The sequence below is a fragment of the Varroa jacobsoni genome, unplaced genomic scaffold (assembly GCF_002532875.2).
Source record: "Varroa jacobsoni isolate VJ856 unplaced genomic scaffold, vjacob_1.0 scaffold_253, whole genome shotgun sequence".
Taxonomy (NCBI): Eukaryota; Metazoa; Arthropoda; class Arachnida; order Mesostigmata; family Varroidae; genus Varroa; species Varroa jacobsoni.
This window is the reverse complement of record NW_019213155.1, coordinates 258,757-279,795: the sequence shown is the minus strand read 5'-3', so window position 1 is coordinate 279,795 and position 21,039 is coordinate 258,757. Positions and strand designations below refer to the sequence as shown.

Here is a 21,039-nt window from a genome sequence, read left to right as displayed (position 1 = left end):
GACCACGACGACGACTACTTCAGCTCTTACTGCCCCCCGGAGAACTTCGTCTGCCTATACTAGCAGAACCCTGACGCTGTTGGTCTTGAAGTGCAGTCATTTTGTTTAATAACAGTATTAATAATGGCAGGCATGATGCAAGCGGAGACGTCAGGGACGCATGGCGGCACTTCCGGGGCGGGATCCGGTGCTCAACCAAGGGGTCACCCATTGCCAGGGCCGCGCATCTCGCACGGAGATCACCGGCTTGTGGCTGCAGCTCGTGATGGCGGAGTGAAGAAGCTTCGCAGGTTGCTCCAGAAGCACGGGGTGAACGTGAATGCTCGCGATGCTCAGACTGGCAATACAGCTCTCATGGTCGCTAGCCTCGTGCAAGACGCCGATGTGAGTAAAAACCAGTGAAACCAATTATGTATTTATTAATAATTAATGAGATGTTGGTCGCTTATCTTCTTTCTCGTCGGCCACTTGCACAGGAACTTGGAAAAATCATATGTTCTACGTTTCTAATGGCCTAGAAAGTAGTCCTGGCCTTTCGATACAAAGACGTAGCTAAGATCGAGAAATATCAAATTAGATAACTGAGTGACTTATCAGTTGCATCTTCGCTAACATTTCTTGAGCAAAAACAGTAAAACTACTAAGATCATTACCCGTTTACTTACTTTGTCGTGCTATTTTGCATAGTGCATGCAAAATTGTTTCAACTTGCTTTTATCATTTTTTGTAGAATTAGTCAAATTTTAATTTTTAGGAAAATCGTGTTAAGAGAAAATACAGTACTAGCATTATTTTTTTATTTGGCATTATCCTCTGGAGTATCAGGGGTTCGAGCGACTTTAGTGAAGTTTAAATATTGGTTGCAAGCATAGAAAAAAGAATGCAAAGTCATTTCGGAAGACTGAACACTAGTTGATGTTACAGTATATGTTCATCGTCCAATATGGGCTATATTTTTTAAGATAAAATTATATTGAAGTATCGCAATGTCAGTATAGATGGGGTTAAAGAAATACAAAGTTACCGAACAATTGAACTACTTACAAGTCCATATGTCTCCTTTGTGATATAATGATGTTATTGTAACTGGGCTTGGGCTGTATCCAGGCTTTCGAAAGAAGGACCGTCATGATTTTTTTATTTCAATCGCTTCTATCTTAGTAAGACTTGGTCCAACCTTGGGACTTGTGTTCCGTCGTAAAGAATAAGAATAAGCGAGCGTTATAGATACCACGCAGAACATCATTAAGTCTCTTATATTGCCTGCTTTTGTTTTATGTTCTATCTGAGTACTTTTCAATCCAAATCCGGTAGGAGTTGAGTGTTATTAACGGTGCAGATCAGGTTAGAACGATTTGACCAATTTATGAACGGATTTACGAAATGTTCGCCGATAGTTTGCATTTGACGCCTAACGACAATGGTTTTTTACTTAGTAGAAATCTGCAGAGGCGTACCAGCTAGTAAGACACAGGAGCCCAAAAGTTGTATGATACGTTTATTTTAAGTAAAGCAAAACTTTCATACATTTCGTTATAGCTTATTTATCTTTCCATCACCCAGAACCTTTGTTGGCCTGATATCTTTGTTGTTTTTCATAACGATGATCCTGTTTACAGATGTATATATATATATATATATATATATATATATAAACGAACGAATGGGATCTGTATTCTGCGGAAGCCGTCGCTCTTTACCGTCACAGAACTATTTGTAAAAACACTTAACTTACCGAAATTTACCGTACGCTCTTAAACTAGAAAACGGCGACATATTATACATTCAGTATCACACTCGAAATTTGGCACATGAACGTAGATAAAATAAGCAGGGTATCAGGTGTTCAACATTTGGCCATTATGACCTGTCAAATGCTCCTTTATATTCCAAAAAAGCTTTGTATACAAGTGTTTAGTTTCGAAGTCTGTTCAAGGGAAACGGCGGTCGTGCTTAAATGCAACTCTTAGATATGTCATATTTATTGAACTTTCAGAACAATGTGGCTCAACTTAATACCGACCCATTCCCTGTTTGTTGCATCATTAAACGCATCCATTTTACAACCCCTCTGTGTGATTAGGCAATAGCGGCTCTTCTCGAAGCAGGGGCAGATCCTACACTTCATAATTATACCGGGCAAAACTGTCTCGACTCGTTGACGCCTTCGCTGGTCCAATATGTGCTTCGATCACCGGACATTGTCGACTGTGCTGGTGTTAAAAGTGACGAAAAGCGCCTCTTGCTTGCAGCGTGGAGCGGGGCCAAAGAACATGTCTTACGACTACTGGTAACTACTTGAAATTACTATGAAAAGACAATAACTCCGATGATCTAACAATATTAGATCTAGATTTTTTCAAATGACAGAGCATTGCCTTTGCTTGATATGATTGGCTGAACAAATGACATAGTAACATTACGGTTCGACCTTCACGTTTATTGTATTGATAGTTTGCCTACCGAAACGCATTTATTTTGTATTTTTATCGTATGAATTTTACCGTATTTCTTTGTTCTAATGCTTTTTCACAATGTTTTATAATCGTTAGACAACGACAAGTGTCGACGTTAACTGCACAAACGCCGAAGGCTCAACGCCATTGACGTTGTTGTGCAGAGACCTGGGCACCTTTACGGAGCTGCATGCCAATCAGGTGATCGACGGGTACGATCCCCTAGCGGTGATACAGATTCTCCTCGACCACGGAGTGTGAGTAATACAGTGACTGGATATTGTTTTGATAAACACAATGACGGGGGTGAATAATGTTGTAACCTATTCAATCTATTTCACTATTCGTAATCACGAGTATCGTTAAACGTCGATATATCAATACACTCGATGAAGTTAAGAGGAATTGTTGATACCGTACTGTTCTGTCAACGCTCGTGACTCGCCGGGAATCCTTCGTGCTATTGAAACAAACGGAAGACAGTCGTCCTGTTTTGTGTTCTGAAAAACGGAAAATTCTGCTACCCGTTAGATTAGTTGGTTGCCTGGTTGGCTGCGAGTCCACTAACGTCGCTTAGGAGATACACCGAGAACCCGATTTTTGATAGGTTGAGTTCCCTTCCACCTGGCCTACCCCATCTCTTCTGTCCTGTTTCCATATCTACGTAGAGCAACAACAGACAGCTTTATGGCTCCTACTAAGTGAAGTACATTTCTCGAACTCCCAAAAGCAAGTCATTCAGCTCCGTTTCGACCTTAAGCAAGTGGTGCGCGCTTGAAGTTTTTAGACGAAAGCCTGCGTCGATGTTGATGAGGAGGTCCTATCTGCATTGAAACATTCCTTCGGTGGTACGTCCGGATCGTATGCAGCGTCCTTAAGGGGGGATTCCTCTATATCTTTTTATTCGATTAGATATAATGTGAAAATAGAGAAAAACAGGACCGCTTTTTTGGTTGAACTCACCTTTTTGCTGTCCTAAAATTCACTGTAATCGTTATTCCTCCGAAGAAATTCGATATGCTTTTCTGGTCCATAGGGTCTTCAAATCTCACCATATTTGAAGATCAGAGATTAAATTTCACTGGCAATCATTCAATTTGTTATCAAAAGCACACAAAAATGTCGTATAGTAAAACTGTATGTCCTGAATTCATTAGACCGTACATACGTATATTCGCCGATAGCTTTTTGAAATCGATTAAAATAGACCGTAATTCTTATCCGCCAGAAGGAAAAAGAAAACGAATCTTCTACTAAGATGCTCGCCATTTCAACCATGTGCACTCGTAACAAATAGATTACTAATTTGTTTTATATTTCGGCAAAAATGAATGCCACGGTATCTAATTATTATAATTATTTTCGTTTTTTCATAGGCTTATCCATCGCGATGTCAATCACCAAGATCGACAGGGACGCAGTTGTTTACATTATGCCGCGCATACTCGATGTGAACATACTGCGCCTGTGATTGCGCTCCTGCTTCACCATGGCGCTAGAGTCGGTTAGTGATGATCGGCGCACGCCCCCCCCCCCCCACATAGACCATTCAAGAAGTGCAATATACTTTATTAATTATCAACAATTAAACACTATATATTCCTGTCTCAGGCTACCTGTCCTTGTCGCTAAGTGACGCCGCGCTTGTATAGGGCTATAACACTGTTCTTATTGATTCAGTATGCCATAGCTATCATCGTTCGTGACCGGGATCAGGTTATCAATTCGGCCAAAATTAGGTGTCAAATACATGGACGAACAAAGTCAAAATTCGAAAACCGATTTTAAGAAAACGAAGCAAGTAAATGTTAGCGTTTTTTGTTTTTTTTTTAATGGATCAATAGCCCATCTTCTCTATATTAAACGCTATAAGCGGCCGACTAGCTTGTTGATGTTGAACTTCGAAGGGTCGTACACAGATCACATGTGGCAACCACTTCTGAGCATTTCGTAATTATGAAGCCATGTTATTTTTTATATTTCGCCAAAGTAGACATAGATTCATGAGCTTGGCAGTAGAACAGATTTAAAGTAGTCAATTTACTCTATGCAAACTATCACCTCATATCATACTCGTTTCGCAGTATATGATGTCGTACGTGTGTAATGTGACAAAGACAAGTTCTACAGGTTTTGCTTACCTCAAGCAAAGGTATTTTGTTTCTACATATACACAGAGTTTCTACCGAATCTCTTCTGTGAACATACGATATATACGAACAGTTAGTTATTGTCCTAGTTAGGGTATTTTTCTGCCACTGCGGCTTTTGCCCCCTTTAATATTCGATCAAACCAGCGTACGATAAATCAGCCATTTGCTTACAGGTCTCCGGCATATGCGAATGCAGGTCTTGGGTAGCACAAAACTTGTTTTCAATAGACACTGTTTGATATGAGCTAGGATGCTGATGCCGTCTTGAACTGGGGTCAAACTCCAAAGTTTCGTATGATTCATTTTTCAAGCTTAGATGTAGAGGAATAGGATAAAGTTATTAGGTATATTTCTATGCGTGAACCGGTTCGTGTCAAATGTTTCTGTGCAGACTTATCAGTGATCTAGATAACTAACAAATCTATCTGCGTACTTCTTATCTAACTGAATTCGACTGATTATTTTACCTGAGACAGAGACATTATTAATGAAAAGATCATCGAAATTTAAGTTACCATTCATTGTACTATGGATCTCTAATGCTGTCTAATATGATTCAGAAGATAACGTAAACTCCAATAACTTGTTCTAATAACATTAATAAACATAATTTTATTAGTTGCAATTTTCGTACGGATACAGAGAAGCATGCGAACATTAGATCATGAATAGCTAGCTGCCTGTTTTGTCATCAGCTTGATTGCAGACTATTGCTTAGCAGATTGTTGGCCTCTTTGAGCCTGAATGCTCGCAGTAGTGTTTAAGAATGTTCATCTTTAATATTCTCCTATGGACTACGGAAGAGGAAAGGTCCACAGCGTTGTCTATAAATGGGGCCTACACTAGACTTCGGGTAGGGGCTGTAGCGAAGCAGTTGAATAAATCATTTGAGGGCTAAAACAAGTTAATAACTTGAATAGTGCTCACTTACTATTCAGGTAACTCATTTTTGGAACTAAAGCCTTTATTCGAACTGAGCATTCAGGGCTGATGCTGTTGTTGGGAAGCAGTAATTTATGACCAAGTGGTCGATGCATAATGAACGAGAGAATCTCGTAAATATTCGTTTCTAAATAAAGCAGGATAACAAAAAGGCTACAACATTTCATCGAGTCCACAGGTAGATATATATTACCAACTGTCGTCTCTTTTGTTTACTCGTGTCTAAGCTTTAGGGCTTAGCGGTGGGAAGTCAAGCATTGTCGATGCGGGATCAGGAACAATTTATCACGACATGATATTGCATTGCCCATATTTACCGGCCACGTTGTGCTGACCATCACTGTCGAATTGTGACAGGGTTATTGCTTAGACGCATAGAACAGTGTCACCAGATTCTTTGTACATTCACACATTGAAGCAAGATGTTTGCAATTGGCCGAGATTCTGTTTCATATTTGCGCTTTTTTTCGCCGCCTCACTTTTCTGCTCTTCCTTTCTGCTTGGCCCTCAACGTCCCACACGTTCCAAAAAAGGCAGTAACAAACTATAAGAACTTTTCGTCCGCGCTCCCTGCCGGCTCGGAATAGGGGGTGAACGGCAGATCGCAGATCTACAGCTACACGTCCGTAGCAGCAATGATGTCTTCGTCATTGTACGCCACGGGGCTGAATGATAAGAGAGTGTAATGACTTTGGCGCTTGTACTCCGTTTGAAATGTGGACGCATCGGTCAGTTGACTTTGAGCTACCGGTAGAAGACGGGATGTGCGCCGTCATAACAACGTCCTGCCGCTGCCGCCGCCAGCATCACGGGCGATTTCCGCTGGGCCTGTTGAGCTGTAGAGAAATATCGAGTGACGGTGGTCGAGATGCGCGGCCTGAATATAATACAACAAACTTCCGTTATGATTAGTAGTAATAGTAAGTTAATGATTCGTATTAGGCCAACTTCTGCTAAAAACGCTACCCGTACTGATGGTGAAGTTAGTGATAAGAACACAGTTGCGGCTCGAAACAGATGGCGATTGCCAACAACATGGATTAAATAAAACGTGCCGAAACTTTCTAGTGGCTGTGAATTTTGAGAAAAACATTCAGAAGTACATTGAAATGGTATCTGCGCAAAAAGCCCAAATGTGTGAAACATCAGGTCAACCAAATGGAAGCTTTTACTTGCAGACATGAAGCATAACGGAATAACGATAAAAATGGCTGTGAAACGATTACTTACAGTATTGAAGGATATTTCGGTCACAGTGGCCGAGGCCGCTTATACAGACAAAGCTTAAGCTGTTAACTCTTCCAATGAAAATGATCTCCTACGCGATGCATTGCGCTTAGGAGATAAATTGACGTAGTGGGAATTGTTCTTAAATAAAAGACATATTCGTTGTTTTTTACCGTTCTCACTCTAGATATGAAGGACAAGCATGGATTCTGCCCCCTGCACTTCGCATCGCAGGCGGGTTCAGTAGAAGCGCTACGACTTCTTCTGGACGCCGGCGCGGACCCGTCGGCGCCTGGACTTGGAGGAATAACTCCTCTGCATCTAGCCGCCTCTGCAGGTAGGTTGTTCTGACTAGAGAAAGAAAGGCATTCTGTCGAGGCCAGACTTAATTGAGCTATAACGCCCATAAGTACAGTCATAGCTACAGTTGCTTTACAATTATAAGAACTCTACCTATGAGAACAGTAAATAATGGTATTTAACGTTAATTATATTAACTTAACATAATCGTTTGGAAAGGACAACAGCAGACCTATGTGGTATCATAAGGCAGCGTAATTTAGAAAAATTTACGATTCAATATTTTCATTGTATAGGTAATACAGACGCAGTGATCCTTTTGCTGGAGCGAAGGGCTGACGTGCTAACTTTTGCCTCAGATGGTAAAAGTCCCCTATGCTGCGCTGCCAATCAGGAGGTAAATCAGCCGCTTATTCTTTATCTGTTTAACGTGCATAATAACAAATGCATTGACACTGACCGTGTCTGTTCATCCGATAGTGAAATCTGTTTCTCTGTGCTGATCTACTCGATAGTCTACTCGATCTATGTACGACATCAGCCGTGGTTCGTTCGAATGCCGGGTAAGAGGCCAAGCTTGTCCCATTAGTTACATTGACCTCTCAAGTAATATTTATAATTATGATGACAACAGGGTGAAGTAATTATGATTTTTTCGAAACTCTATGACTTAAATGGCTGTGTTTCTCTAAGGCTGTTCGTAAAAACGTAGTTAAGACTGTAAAACAACTCAGCTTGGACGTTTCAATTACTTTCACTACCTCGCTATAATGGGGCTAAGTTTTGAATAACAACTTTATGTCAGACTCTAGAATGTGTCAATAAGCAGCTTCAAGTTTTTCTCAGATTTCTCTATAAATGTGCGCGCTGATTAATTAAAACAACTCATCGCTAGAATAGGTACGGGTTGTTGAGCGTTGTGTTGACATAAACACGTGTGCATTAGAAAAACAGAACCTGATTTACCTTTTTCGCCTAGTAGTAGATCGATGGCAATATTTGGCTGGGCTAGCGACCCAATTCTGCACGCTAACCAATCAGTTGTGCAAATGACAGAGTCTTTCTTCACTGACGACTGCGCAAGATGGGTGGGAAAGTCGACGGAAGGCGGCATAATAGTGTACGCGATCGTTGGTTTTACACGGCTGGCCACTTGACAGGCGGACCGAGTAGCACCGAAGCTCTCTGTTTTGCTGGGCATTTACAGTTGGGAGCCAACTCAATTTGTTATTGAATAGGGCTTTGTCTGTGTTTCCGTACGTGTCGTCTCCCAACGAAGAAGAACAAACGACGCTTTTCATGAGAGTTGCCGCTGCTTGCTACTAAGCGCAACGATATCCGTTCTGGTTCGCCAAAGTCGAAAACAAAGAGCAGCAGAATCTATCACACTTCACGAGTTTCGGACACCGAGCGCTCTGCTGTTGCCTGCTTACGAGAGCTGCTTCCTCCGTATGTGCGAAGGATAGAATAAAAAATGAGTCTCGGAAGAAGCCCCTTTATAGAAAATGGCTACTATCAATGTCAAATGTAAAATTCCACGTCGTCACGCAACCAGCAAAAAGAGTAATGGCCGGTGACTGTTGACCCCTGGAGAGATACGAATAGTACTTACACGTCTTGAACAATTACATTTGATGCCCGAGCAACCAGCGATGATAAGATATGGCAAGGACAAGGACAAAACGATTATGACCTTATCTAATAAATCGAATCGGCTAAAGTTTAGTCAACTAGTATTTAATCAGCTATTATTTGAGCCTCGTTTTTTGATAAGACAAGCTATCAGTAGACCTTAAACATGGTGACGACAGGAATCTTTTAGCAGGTTCACTAAAAGCAGGTGACTGATTCGATTTGTTATCGGATCGAGCCTTGCTTGGATCTTGAGCAGCTTATCAACATGTTACATTGAAGAAACGTTAGTGGTACCATTAAACTTGAAAGATAGAAATTTTGTCTTTTGTTGTACAAAGAGAACCAGCGCGTATATTTTCCTTTGTCCTCTAATTGACTAAAATCATGTGAGCTATCATCGCTTTGATAGGCTAAAAAGGGTCAGATGTTTTCGACATCGAGAGAACTTAAGCATAATTTCAAAGAAGCTTTCCTAACTTGTGCAATTATATTTTATGGCAAATAATTTATGGCGTGAGTTGAATAGTATTAATTATTCTTGAGCATATGTCTCCTTGTTATATTACGTTAAGCTAAAAAATTAAACATTAAGACTACACAATAGTTAATAATTATAAAATAAAAAAGATTTTTACTTTATCCTTTTTCGAACCCTATTCAACACAACAACACGTGTGTGAACTACAAATTATTTTAGGTGTACAACATCCTTCGAGGTGCCGTGGAGGCTCGTTTGGCGTCACCGACGAACTCGACACTCAGATCAGAAAAGAAAAAGCTCGCCCAGCTTATTCTGCAGCAGAGTGGGCCATCAATGTTAGCGAATCAGTCGGAGGAAGATGAAGATAGCTCAGGCACCGAGAGTCCTCAGCCGCTGTCCGAGCCAGAAGGCGCCTCAGGCGATCAGCGTTACGACATGCACGAGGTGGCGCCCGACGATTTACGTCGGCGCCTTGTCGAAGATGATATTCAGCTGATGAATCAGGTACAGAAGATTCTTGACGAATCGGAATGGGAAGAGAAGAGTTCGGCAGCCACACTTGACCCTTCGGCGGCATACCACCATCAGACGACGATGCCGTCCAATTCTGTGCTCGATCCATCGCCAGAGGTGGCTCACCTCAGTATTCAGGACAACCCATTGGTCGACGATGAGGGCCCCGACGGGCCCTGCTACTCGGTTGCTGCTAAAAAGGCCAATGGCAGCGAAGTGCAGCCAGAACTTCCGCCGAGGTTCAGTTCAGTTTCGCGGCCGAAAGTGAAGAAACCGTCACCTCACCTATCTAGGATGAAGCTCGATCGGGAGACCGCTGAGAGTGAGTGTACAGATATTCAGACCCACATGCTGTTGCAATAAATCAATATTGCATTAATTTTAGTAGTGTAAGCGTATACTTATAGCATTAATATTAAAAAGCTATTAACAGAATATCTCATTGATGTAACTATTAGAATATACAAGCATTGAAAAAAAAGAGGCAAAAAAAACAGCTTTCTACAAGAATACAAAAATGTATGCATTAATGTGTATTTTCCACATCTACACATCCCTATTGCAGGTTTAACATCAGGACGACAGTCACAGATCGATACGAACAGTCATTATTATTATAAGTTTCCGGCCAGTTCGCAAACGATGGGTGGTATAACTTCATCAGGAGGACTAAGCGGAGGCGGCGGAGGCGCGGAAAGCGATAACGATTCGCTATATACGAAGCCAGAGGAGCGGGCAGCCATTGTGCGACCCCAACGACCGCAACCTTTGCAACAGCCCCTTAAGTTATCCATCCTCAAACCTACTGCCGCCGCAGCGTCTGCGGCCAAGGGCGCGTTACTCTCTAAGTTCTTGCCACCCTGGGCCAATAGAGCTAGTCATTTGTCTTCCGCCAGTTGGGTATGTTGTGAAGGAACCAACTTTGTACAGAGAAAATACAAATTTTCAGTCTCTCTGTTCTGTTAAGTGAGAAAAAATAATTTATGGCGTGGTATAGATAGGATACGAAGGTATAAACATGTAGTATCTACAATGGTGTCAATCCTCTATTATAATGTACCGAATTTGTCAGTAGAATAGATCAATAGAAAAGAGATGAATTATGCTCATTATATGGCCTGATATTTGTTTAATCTTCGGGTGCAGGTATATCTTCCCCAGGTGAGTCCGGGTGAGACGGGGGACGTTGGCTTTAGTGACGACGACGACGGGGCTTCACCATCTCCACAACCTCCGCTTGGAATGAACCATGGCACATTAAATGCTGGTGGAGGGACGGGCACCTTGAGTTCAAACGGGTCGAGCGATAATATCGTCGTACCACAGTTGCCGGCAAGGAGCAGCCTCTCGTTAACTCGGAGGGACGCTAGGAAGCCGCCCAAGAACCCTGTGGGGCCGCCGCCAGCTCTAAGCAGGGATGCCTTACCTAAGGACGGCACGTACTGCGGCGGGGCTATGTACGCTAACCCCACTAGGGATTCGACATCAAATCTGGCTTCCCAAATCCCTCCAAACGTCAAGGTCATCGATGCCCCGCAGACAATGAGCAACGCCCGTCGAGCTAAAGGTTCGACGGCACTAAATACACGACCAGTTATGGGGGGTAGTCTCCGGCCTAGCACGAAGACGCCGCTTCCACAAGGAATTCACTCAGACCCAAAGGTGGCGCCCGCCACACCAAAATCATTCCCCGAAATTCCTGCATTCTCATCCGATCCGCCTTTCCCATGGGTTAAGGGCAAGCTAATTGGTAAAGGAGCGTTTGGTCTCGTTTGGTGCGGTATGAACGGTACCGGCCAGTTGGTTGCAGTGAAACAATTCCAGATACAGGAACAAGAGCATACAGACGAAGTGCTCTCTGCCGTGCAACTCGAGGTTGACATTCTGCAGAGTTTAAAGCATATGAATATTGTCGGCTTCCTAGGGGTACAGCAAGATGGTGCGAGCATTAACCTATTTCTAGAGTTTGTCTCAGGGGGGACGCTCGCATCGAATCTTGCCCAGTTTGGTGCATTCCCCGAAAGCGTAGTTCAGCGCTATGCGCGTCAGCTTTTCCAGGCTGCTGCATATCTGCATTCGCGCAGTGTTATCCACAGAGATATAAAGGGTAACAATGTGATGGTCTGTCCGGGCACGGGCACGATTAAAATCATCGATTTTGGCTGTGCAACATTTGATCCCTCGGTAGGTGAACATTTACATCCGATTTTTCTTCTAAATCTTTTATAATCTTTAATATCAAAACAACACAGCGTTGTGAAGTATGCAAGCAGTGACCGTAAACATTATATACAATACGTTGAACGATTTTGGAGAATGTATCTTTCGTCGCCCCGTATAAGCTTGAGGGTTTTTCCTTATATTAAATAGGGCACGGATCACGAGCGTTTAGCAGCATCAGCCCGCGGAACGCCCTACTGGATGGCTCCTGAGGTAATTTGTCAACAAGAATGCAGTCATAAATCCGACATGTGGTCAATCGGATGTACACTTATCGAGATGTTCCAGACAAAGCCCCCGTGGTATGAACTTTCACCTCTCGCGGCAGCTTTTGCCATCGGGCAAGGAACATCTGAACCAAAGTTTCCCGAACACCTTACTCAAAACGCCAGAGACATCGTCCTCAAATGTCTAAACAGGTATAGCGTTAATTTGATTGTGTTCGTGGACATACGTATCAATAATAGTCTGACGACCATTCGAGGCCCAGGAGTCACGGAAGTGAATCTTCGAGACATTCACAACAACAAGCATCTTTGTGACGCCAGACCACATCAATTTGTGTGCATCAAGCGAGATTAGAACGAAGATATTTTCTCGCTAGATCATTTACGATTTAGAGTAAAATAAAAAAAAAAAACAAAAAAACAATACAAAAACAGGATATATCACTATATTGAAAATCATCGAAAATATTTTTTTTATTATTAGAAGCATGCTATGGTCTTTAGCTTTGGTGCGCGTTTTCTGAACAAAATGTCTCCTCTTAGAAACCTTTTAGGCTAGTTCTTTTTCTTATGCTGCTTGCTTTCTTTTTTTTTTAATTTTCAAACGTTTATAGGACGCCTTCGGAGAGACCCAGAGCAGAAGAGATTCTTGGCCATCCATTCTTGCAGACAGGTGATATTGAATCCAATGCCTCATGATTAGACGAGACAGGTCTGGACATTATAGAACAATGAATAATTAATTATAAGAAGGCAACAGTTACGACATTCAATTTGAATCTCGTTCCGATTGGCAAGCCTTGGCCAGATCTGTTAACAATAAGTAAAGCCATTTTGTCCTATGACAACGAGCTCTCATAGTATGGAATGTGAGCAACAAAGGCTTTATCACCCGCCCACCTGTCGTTATGAGATTCAAGAGAACGAAAAGCCCCAGTCCATTGAAGAGGCGAACAGGAGATAAGCGATGTGACAAGATGACGTCAATATAATAAACTATTCTCCCTAACGGCCTGCCCACGAGGACTAGTTCTCACCTGAACTTGATAAAAACATTGGTAAGTGACTAGCACAAGTGCCTGCGTCAACTACATGCCGGTATTTCTGTCCTGTCAATGCTTATCTATGCAGTCTTCGATCGAAACTTCTTCGAAGGTTCGTGTAGTTGTTTTTCTTTTATAAAGACTAGATTTTACTAATCTAGTCTTTATAAAAAATTGAAAAAAAATAGGAGCATTTCGAAAGGGATGGAAATGGCGTGGCAAACAAGTTTGCCCTAAATCAAGATACCGTGTGACTGATCGATAAGTAGGTATAAATATTTTTACGGTTCAATATAGGCCAAACGATCTAATTCACACATAGTAAGAACTATGGCAATAATAATAATTGTACTTGGACAGGTATTTATTTATTGTGTTCAATATTTATTGAAGAATACATATATAGTAAATAACACGGTTATTTGTGATCTTTGTCCATTTCAGTGAGATCCTATCTGTGACAAGAGTCTATATATACATATATATGTGCGTGTATGTGTGTCTGTCAGTGTCCCAGAGGTAGTATCTGGGAACAATAAGAAGATGCTAATTGACGAGCATTGATTGAGTGAGACTACACGATCTTGTATGCAAAAAAATATAAAAGTGGCAGCGATAACTAATAAAAGAACAGGCAGAACGACGTGATCCTTCACACACTTCGTTATTCAGTGAAACTCTACAGCGTTGCGGGCAGAAGTCGGTTAGCAATAGAATTAAAAATTAGCGAAGTGAATTATAAAGATTCTGAGCAAGTTTACCTAACGAAAAAAAGTGACAACATTGAAGCTGGCGGCGAATCTGAGTAGGCCGATGCTGCTACTTTCTCAGCTGTTATATAGGAGGCAGACCACACCAATGCCAGTGGTGATACGGTCTCTATTGACGACGAAGACAATGTTCCAATCAGCGAGTTCGCCGCGCCTATATGACTCATATTAAGTAGAGATTATAACTACTACCACAGACATCATTAATAATATCATTATTAAGATAGTTTACCTTGTCAACAACGTGTGTTACCAATCGAACTGTAACATGGAGACCGATGCCGAACACGACGACGATGAGGTAATCGTGTGCGAATTTTAAGTTCGGGATAGGACATGAAGAGGAAAAAGAAAACAAAAAAAAAAAAAACAAAAAAAAAACAAAAAACGGAGAGGAAAGTAAGAAACGAACGCTGCCAAGCAGAAGCACGTGACTGTAGCGAATGCTTGATTTGACAAAACGTTTTTAATGCCTGCCATGCCATTATGTTTGACGCAGGATAACGATTGATGCCGGTATGAATGCAGTGCTACCTGTTCAAAAGGCGAATATGATGAAGACTTGTATCTACCATATCTTCTGAGCGCAATACATAAGAGCTTGACAAACGTACGTTCGACGAGATGGTTAAAAAGTAGGGTGCTAAAAGTGGGGCAAGAACGCAGTACGTAATGGGTAGTGATGATGCGAAATTGGGCAAACGTCATTTAGATACAGGGACTGATTTACAACATCTAAAAAATTGACTGCTACAGCGTGCAGTACTATACAGTTGCTACTGTGTCTGCGTGTATGAGCGTATGCGTGTGCTGCATGATAAATCGCTGAGCACTCGCCGGTAGAAATTCAAGAAACTAACTGATATATAACGACTCCGACCCACGATACTTTGTAGCTTCCATAAGTGATACTGATAAATCCTATTAGTAAAAAGGCTGCTATGACAGTTATTGACAACACTAACCATTATTGCTAAAAATACTCTAAATAGTACGTTTATTATTATCAATACAACTATTTACTGCTACTAATATTATGGAAGAAGTCACCACATGGAGATATATACATAGGGGAAAAAGGAAAAAATCTAGAACCACAGCTAGAATGAAATTATATAGTTGAACGAGTGTCAAAAGAGAGATACTACGAACAGTTGTAAACGTGATAGAGATCTGAAAATATAAGAGCAAGAACAGGGGGGGGGGGGGGTCGGGTCGGGTCGGGTCGGTGAATTTAGGTGCGGTACGTAAGACGATAAGTTACGGTGATGACGACCATGGTGGACTAAGTACATCAGGCGTCAGAAAACGCTGTAACTAACGGATGTGGCCTGGTCAATGCAGTTACATCAGGAGAGGCGAACCTCATGACCGAATTATATATGGTGACAATATTCATCTATTTATCACAATTAGCAGCTGAGATCCATGACAAGAAGAGATATCACCTGATGGATGACAGTAATCTATCGACATATCGCTATCTCCCCTCAACAACCTATAGAACTACATGTCGAACCATGACAAAATTACGGTCAGCAACTAACTAGTTAATTTAGACACTCTGATTAATTGGAACAGTTTGCACTAATCTCCGGGATCTGTCAAAAAAACGTTTTCTCTCAGAAACAAATATAGAAGTGGTTCGAGGCGTCGATTCGAAGTATCAAAATGACAGTATGTACTCACTAGTAGAGAGGTCGATGATAATCGTAGGGAATGCAGCGTTACATTGACAAAAAAAAAAAAAAAGTAATAGAAAGCAGCACGGGCTGCAAGTGTAATCAACAATCAATGTTTGAGAAACAGGTGGCGCTACGATAATAATGATACTGTTCAGAAGGTTTGCTGGAAGTTCCTTTAGACATTGAGGAAGTAAATTTCGAGCATGCGAAAAGACAACGACGATAATAGGAACTGGCGTGTGGAGGTGTCCACGAGGTTTTTGCTAACAAAAGCCATGAAACAAGATGTCCAAGAGTCAGAGTAGAAATCGTATAGCCAGCGGAAGTACGTGGGTGTAAGAAAAAGAAATATGACTGAATAGGTTCATGGAAACTAAGGGGAAAATAGGAAGGATCGCATGCGAGATATATGAGGCGATTTAAGAGGCAGAAGTGAACCATGGCTGTAAACATAAAGTAATTATACTAATGACGAAAGAGTGACAATTGATCATGACGGTGATGCCAATATTGTACTATTGCTGTCAAAAGAGAGGCCACGCACACAATAACAAAAAGATAGGAATAGTATCTGGTATCCAGTCCAGGGGCTATAAAGAAGACGAAAATGTCGACGGAACGAAAGAAAACGATATACGAGATCGGGAGCTGGCGATAGAGTGTTACAAACGAAAAAAGGTGGTAAATTTCAATAGAAATGATCGCAATTAAAGACGAAAAGAACGGGCAGAACTGATCGATAACAATGACAAACGCCGTATGAACATTAAGGATACCTCTTCTGTAAGAAATAATAGCCTTAGCGTGTAACAGGCTTATTTATTACATGATTTATCGACCTGTCTCAAGCATTGCGTTTCAGTTACGTTGATAACTGAACAAAAACGAAATAGAGATGTATTGCAGAAGCGACACCTAAAAGGCGAACGCCAAAACATGAAGTGGCCTTTGGATTATTTCATATAGATTTTTACCTTTTTTTTAAAAATTTTTTCCATAAAAACGTCAATGCAATAGCTAATAAAATAATTATAACTAACCATCCTTATTAAGCGATTATGCATTATTAGCCTTCATGTAATAATGTTTGGTCCAAAGAAAAAAGCGTTTTTGCACTACGCTAACTAAAAAAAATGGCAGGATTGCAGAAAGCTTTCAGTACCTTTGTGCTCGTTTTTCCTACACAGATGAAAGTATCGCAGCAAGTCGAAGGATTAAAGCTTCCTTAATATGCGTATATAAGTATAACGTGCTGTTTGTGACGAAACAGTCCCGCTTCGAGTGGCCGTCGTTCCAAATTTTTTTTTCTGATTAAAAATAGTTATGCCCAGTTTTAACCTTCGGCCGACACACCACTGTAACAAGCAATGTAAAAAAATTAGTTGATGAAGAAACACGCAACGTCTTTGACTCTTTACGTAAAATCTCCTAGAGGTGATCCGAATAGGAAACGATGCTAGATAAAGAAGACTGAATAATTCGGCGAAGTCGTTGCTGTCGCCGTTCTTCTAACCCCATGTTCAAATCATGAACTATCGTGAATTTCGTAAAAAAAAAACTCCTAAACAGAGATTCAGAACGCAAAAGAGAGATTTAAATTATTAGCCTGTGATAGCTAAAATACATTTATGAAGCATAGTTGTAGTTAAAGTTCTGTTATGTATTCAATAACTCTAGCCTTTTTTGCGTTCACTGCACTCTTCGGTGTACGAATTCTATCGGAAATCACTTTCGGGTTACATAGAGAAGATTTCCCGGAAGAAGATCAATGATTGCCCACCGTGCCTAGTAACCAGGTCAGCGTTCTAGGCAAATATGTATATCCTGACCTTCACTAGTATGCCAATACCCATATTAATATCACGACGGCAGCAACAATGAGGCGTTAATTGACTCGGTCGTACTTTAAATCTCATTTTTTTTTTTGTCTTTTCTGCCATATTATTATTATTCTAATACAACGCAGTTTTTTTGTTCAACTAAGACAACACCACCATTGTTGTCGTTAGTTCTGTCACATGAAAGCGACGCGCATTGGATCAGAATGGTGTTTTAAGCAGACGACGCTTGACAAAAACTTGCCGTTAGGCGAGGCGGTGTGAATAATACCGAAAAATGACGATAGAATCGATAATACGTCAGAGCAATGTACACGACGACCACGAACTTCCAAAGCGGATGTCGAAAAACCATTGACCGTTTGATAGTAACAATAATAATGATTATAATAAACAAATAAAAGTTGTAAATATCTACATATACCTTTTACCATATATTTACATCTATATACATACGAATCTGTATATAGATTATATATAGTGTTCATTTGTCCGGCAATAGATACTATTGAACTATAATAATAATTATGATTACTGTGAATATTATTGTATGTACCTTATATATTTATCCCAAATAAATTATTACTATTATCCAGCTCATTTAATTATTAGTGTTGGTAGCTGTCAGAGAAACCCATTTCTGCATGGGGACACTATCCATTATCATTCATCATCAGCATAGCCGGCAGAGGACCTGCGACGATGTATGCGCATGCTACTGCACGTTGGGCCTAAATGAAACGCTACGTATGTTCGAATTTGATGATTAACCTAGAACTTTAACAGTGCTTCAGAAAAAAACGAAAAAAAACTACTGAATTTAGCAGGTACCAGCACATATGAAATCATGGTTCAATCAAAAAGTTATATTGGAAGTGACAATTTAATTGATTTGTCAATTCTCCGAAGAAGGAGAAGGTCAGAGAGTCGGGAAAAGTCTACAGCAAATACTGGCTGATGCTAGTCTGCTCGGCACTCCGCAAATCGAGGGAAGACCCCGAGCAAAACTGGGGAAAGTGAGGACCGCGTAATGTTTCGTAAAGTCGCGTCGCCATTGTGGCTTAAAGCTGGGGAGCCTATTGTATATTACTCTGTGTATATAATAATAATGATACTGCTAAATAAAATAACAATTATTATTATCATTATTACATGATAACAATGATAATGAGGGCGATTATAAAAACATGAGAATAAAACAAAAATCACTAAGAGCAAATACGTTAATTGAGACAAGATAAAGTGAAAAAATAATACTGAAAATATTAATAATAATCTCACAGACTATAACAATATTCGTAATAATCGAAACAACAACAAGCAAACAAACAAGCAGACGACAAATAAACAAACAAACAGACAACGAGCAAACAAACAACGAGCAAACAAACAATATACGACAAACAAACAACAACAACAACCGTTATCGCGATCGGAAAATGGCCGCCTAGTCAAGGATCAAAGAGATCGAAAGAAAGTATGTACTACTATGATGTATCAGAAAACTAGTTGGGGTACAACAAGTGACAACGCTGCACAAGGCAAACACCACGAAGTAAATAAATACAGTGATGATAGTCTGATAACTGACGAGACAAGGAAATTGCCGAAAAAAGGAAGGAAAACAACGATAGAAAACGATAGCATAGCACGGCTGTCCGATGTGTGCCAAGGATACATCTAAGTCAAAAATAAAAATTTAGTAGGAAACCTGCAACTTTGCGTAGGACAAAGTGGTAATGCTAACGGAAATAATGATAATACTGACAATAAAAGATGAAAAAGCAAAAAGTATACGTGAAAATAAATACACATACATACATGCATACGAACACACACACACACACGCACGCACAGCCAGACGTTTAAGGATGCCTCTCCATAAGGAGAACAAAGATTGCCCAACTGACGAAGCGACGGAAATTTAAATAAATGCAGTTTTGGCACTGGAGATAAACGAAGAAGCGCGTCTGCTTGTCTTCAGTTTTGTCTAACGATTTTTTTAAATTAACTCTAAAAAAAAGTATGATTATACAATTTTCGAGTTCTACGTAGTAGGTCAACATGAAATTTCGATAATTACGGTCTAAAAGTGAAGATCAGTTGCAGTCTAGACCAACTTCAGCCATGCAACGATATGACGGTTATGACGGCTGAATTGCATTGTAAGCAACTGATCCAGAAAAGTGAGCTAATTATTACTCAGAAACAGGATAATTGAAATAGTAAAACGGTGCAGCGTAATAACATATCAAAGTAAACGAATCAAGTGGAACAGAATAACGGCATAACTGTAATCGTGAAGTGAAAACAACTGTATGATAATAAAGTAATAAAGCAACGTCAACGGTTACTCGATCTAGGAAGTCTAAGCTTGCTTTCAATTGGATGGAGGTAAGTGTTACAAGCTGTTACTAGATAGCCCGTAGTGTGCGTAGATGACTAAATACAAAAAAGAAAAAGGTAAGTAAATATCAATAAAATAAATTTGGTAAAAAAAAACTAAACGTGGTGATAAATAGTTGTGGTGTTGCTTGTTTCTATATAAGTCAAATAGCACTTGTATATGAGTCAATGATTTAAAGGTGAACCCTCGGCTCTGGGGTGGCAGTTTGCCTGTTCGAGCTCCGATACGCAGTAAGTGCAGTATAATGTCTCGTATGAATGACAAGCGGTTTCGTGTACATTGCACAGGTCTGGCATTGGTCTAAATTTATCGACCCCTGCACTGTTGTGTGGCTGATTATTAATCAAATCAGCACAATAACAGATTGAATCAAGTATTTGAAAGTTTTATTCTATAATACTTATTGAATATGCAGGTTCTCTGACAAGAAGAATTACGTCTGATGAGAGCGGGTCTGCTTTTAGATTCAACTGAATCATCCGCAGACTTGAGAGGGTTATTCTGAATCAGGTTTGTCTATCAGTAACTTGACTGGCGTAGACATGAGTGGCGCAGATCTGTTGCCCTGCCAAAATTGGAATTGACCGAATCCTGAGTTTCATTTTAACATTTGAAGACGCTGTCTTATTAGCTGCGTCTTAAGATCATACCCCGTCGTATTTTGCCCTAGTCTGCATATCGAAGATATCAATCTATCTTAATTCTGCACACAAATTAATAGTGAGTGAAAATTGACAAGCTATAATTACGTAGAAGGTGATTTCGATGCCAAAACTATCGAGATTTCCCAGTGTAAACAGTCGATGAGTCTCCTTCAAATTATATAGTAGTAGGCGTTTAATTTATGATACGACCTTTGGCTGCCACACGTTTCTGCAAAATCAATTCAAATGCGAAAATAATTGTTAATTTTAATATAAAACTTGCCTTATGCCTTCTACGGTCCACTTCGACTTTACCTCTGTGTAGAACGTATATTCATCATGAATAAGAATATATATTTCGAAGAAAAGGAACGCCATTTTATTGACAGGTGTTTGGCCAGCTCTATAAACTAACATGTTAGATGACTGGCCGCACTATCTTAAGTAAGTTTCAGCCTCGCTGCTTTTCGGAAAGTATCCGCTTAGTTGACCTTTTCGA

At 40.5% G+C, this 21,039-nt stretch overlaps 1 protein-coding gene and 1 long non-coding RNA gene across 2 annotated transcripts in view; one reads left to right on the top strand and one right to left on the bottom strand.

Moving 5' to 3' along the window:
* Window positions 1-21,039, top strand: part of LOC111258615 (uncharacterized) — a gene marked incomplete at its 5' end in the record, with an annotated part of 30,977 nt that continues 9,938 nt past the window's right edge. The window contains 12 exon segments of the mRNA XM_022830027.1: window positions 1-384; window positions 2,084-2,290; window positions 2,553-2,713; window positions 3,833-3,960; window positions 6,965-7,114; window positions 7,374-7,474; window positions 9,410-10,028; window positions 10,272-10,606; window positions 10,853-11,890; window positions 12,077-12,345; window positions 12,768-13,211; window positions 13,641-19,883. Of these exon segments, the coding sequence (XP_022685762.1) occupies window positions 124-384; window positions 2,084-2,290; window positions 2,553-2,713; window positions 3,833-3,960; window positions 6,965-7,114; window positions 7,374-7,474; window positions 9,410-10,028; window positions 10,272-10,606; window positions 10,853-11,890; window positions 12,077-12,345; window positions 12,768-12,852 (3,354 nt within the window). The 3' untranslated portion in view covers window positions 12,853-13,211; window positions 13,641-19,883.
* Window positions 5,183-9,414, bottom strand: LOC111258624 (uncharacterized). The gene is made up of 2 exons (XR_002679096.2): window positions 8,044-9,414; window positions 5,183-6,427 (listed from the first exon to the last, which is right to left on the bottom strand). It is a non-coding gene; the product is annotated as an uncharacterized LOC111258624 (long non-coding RNA).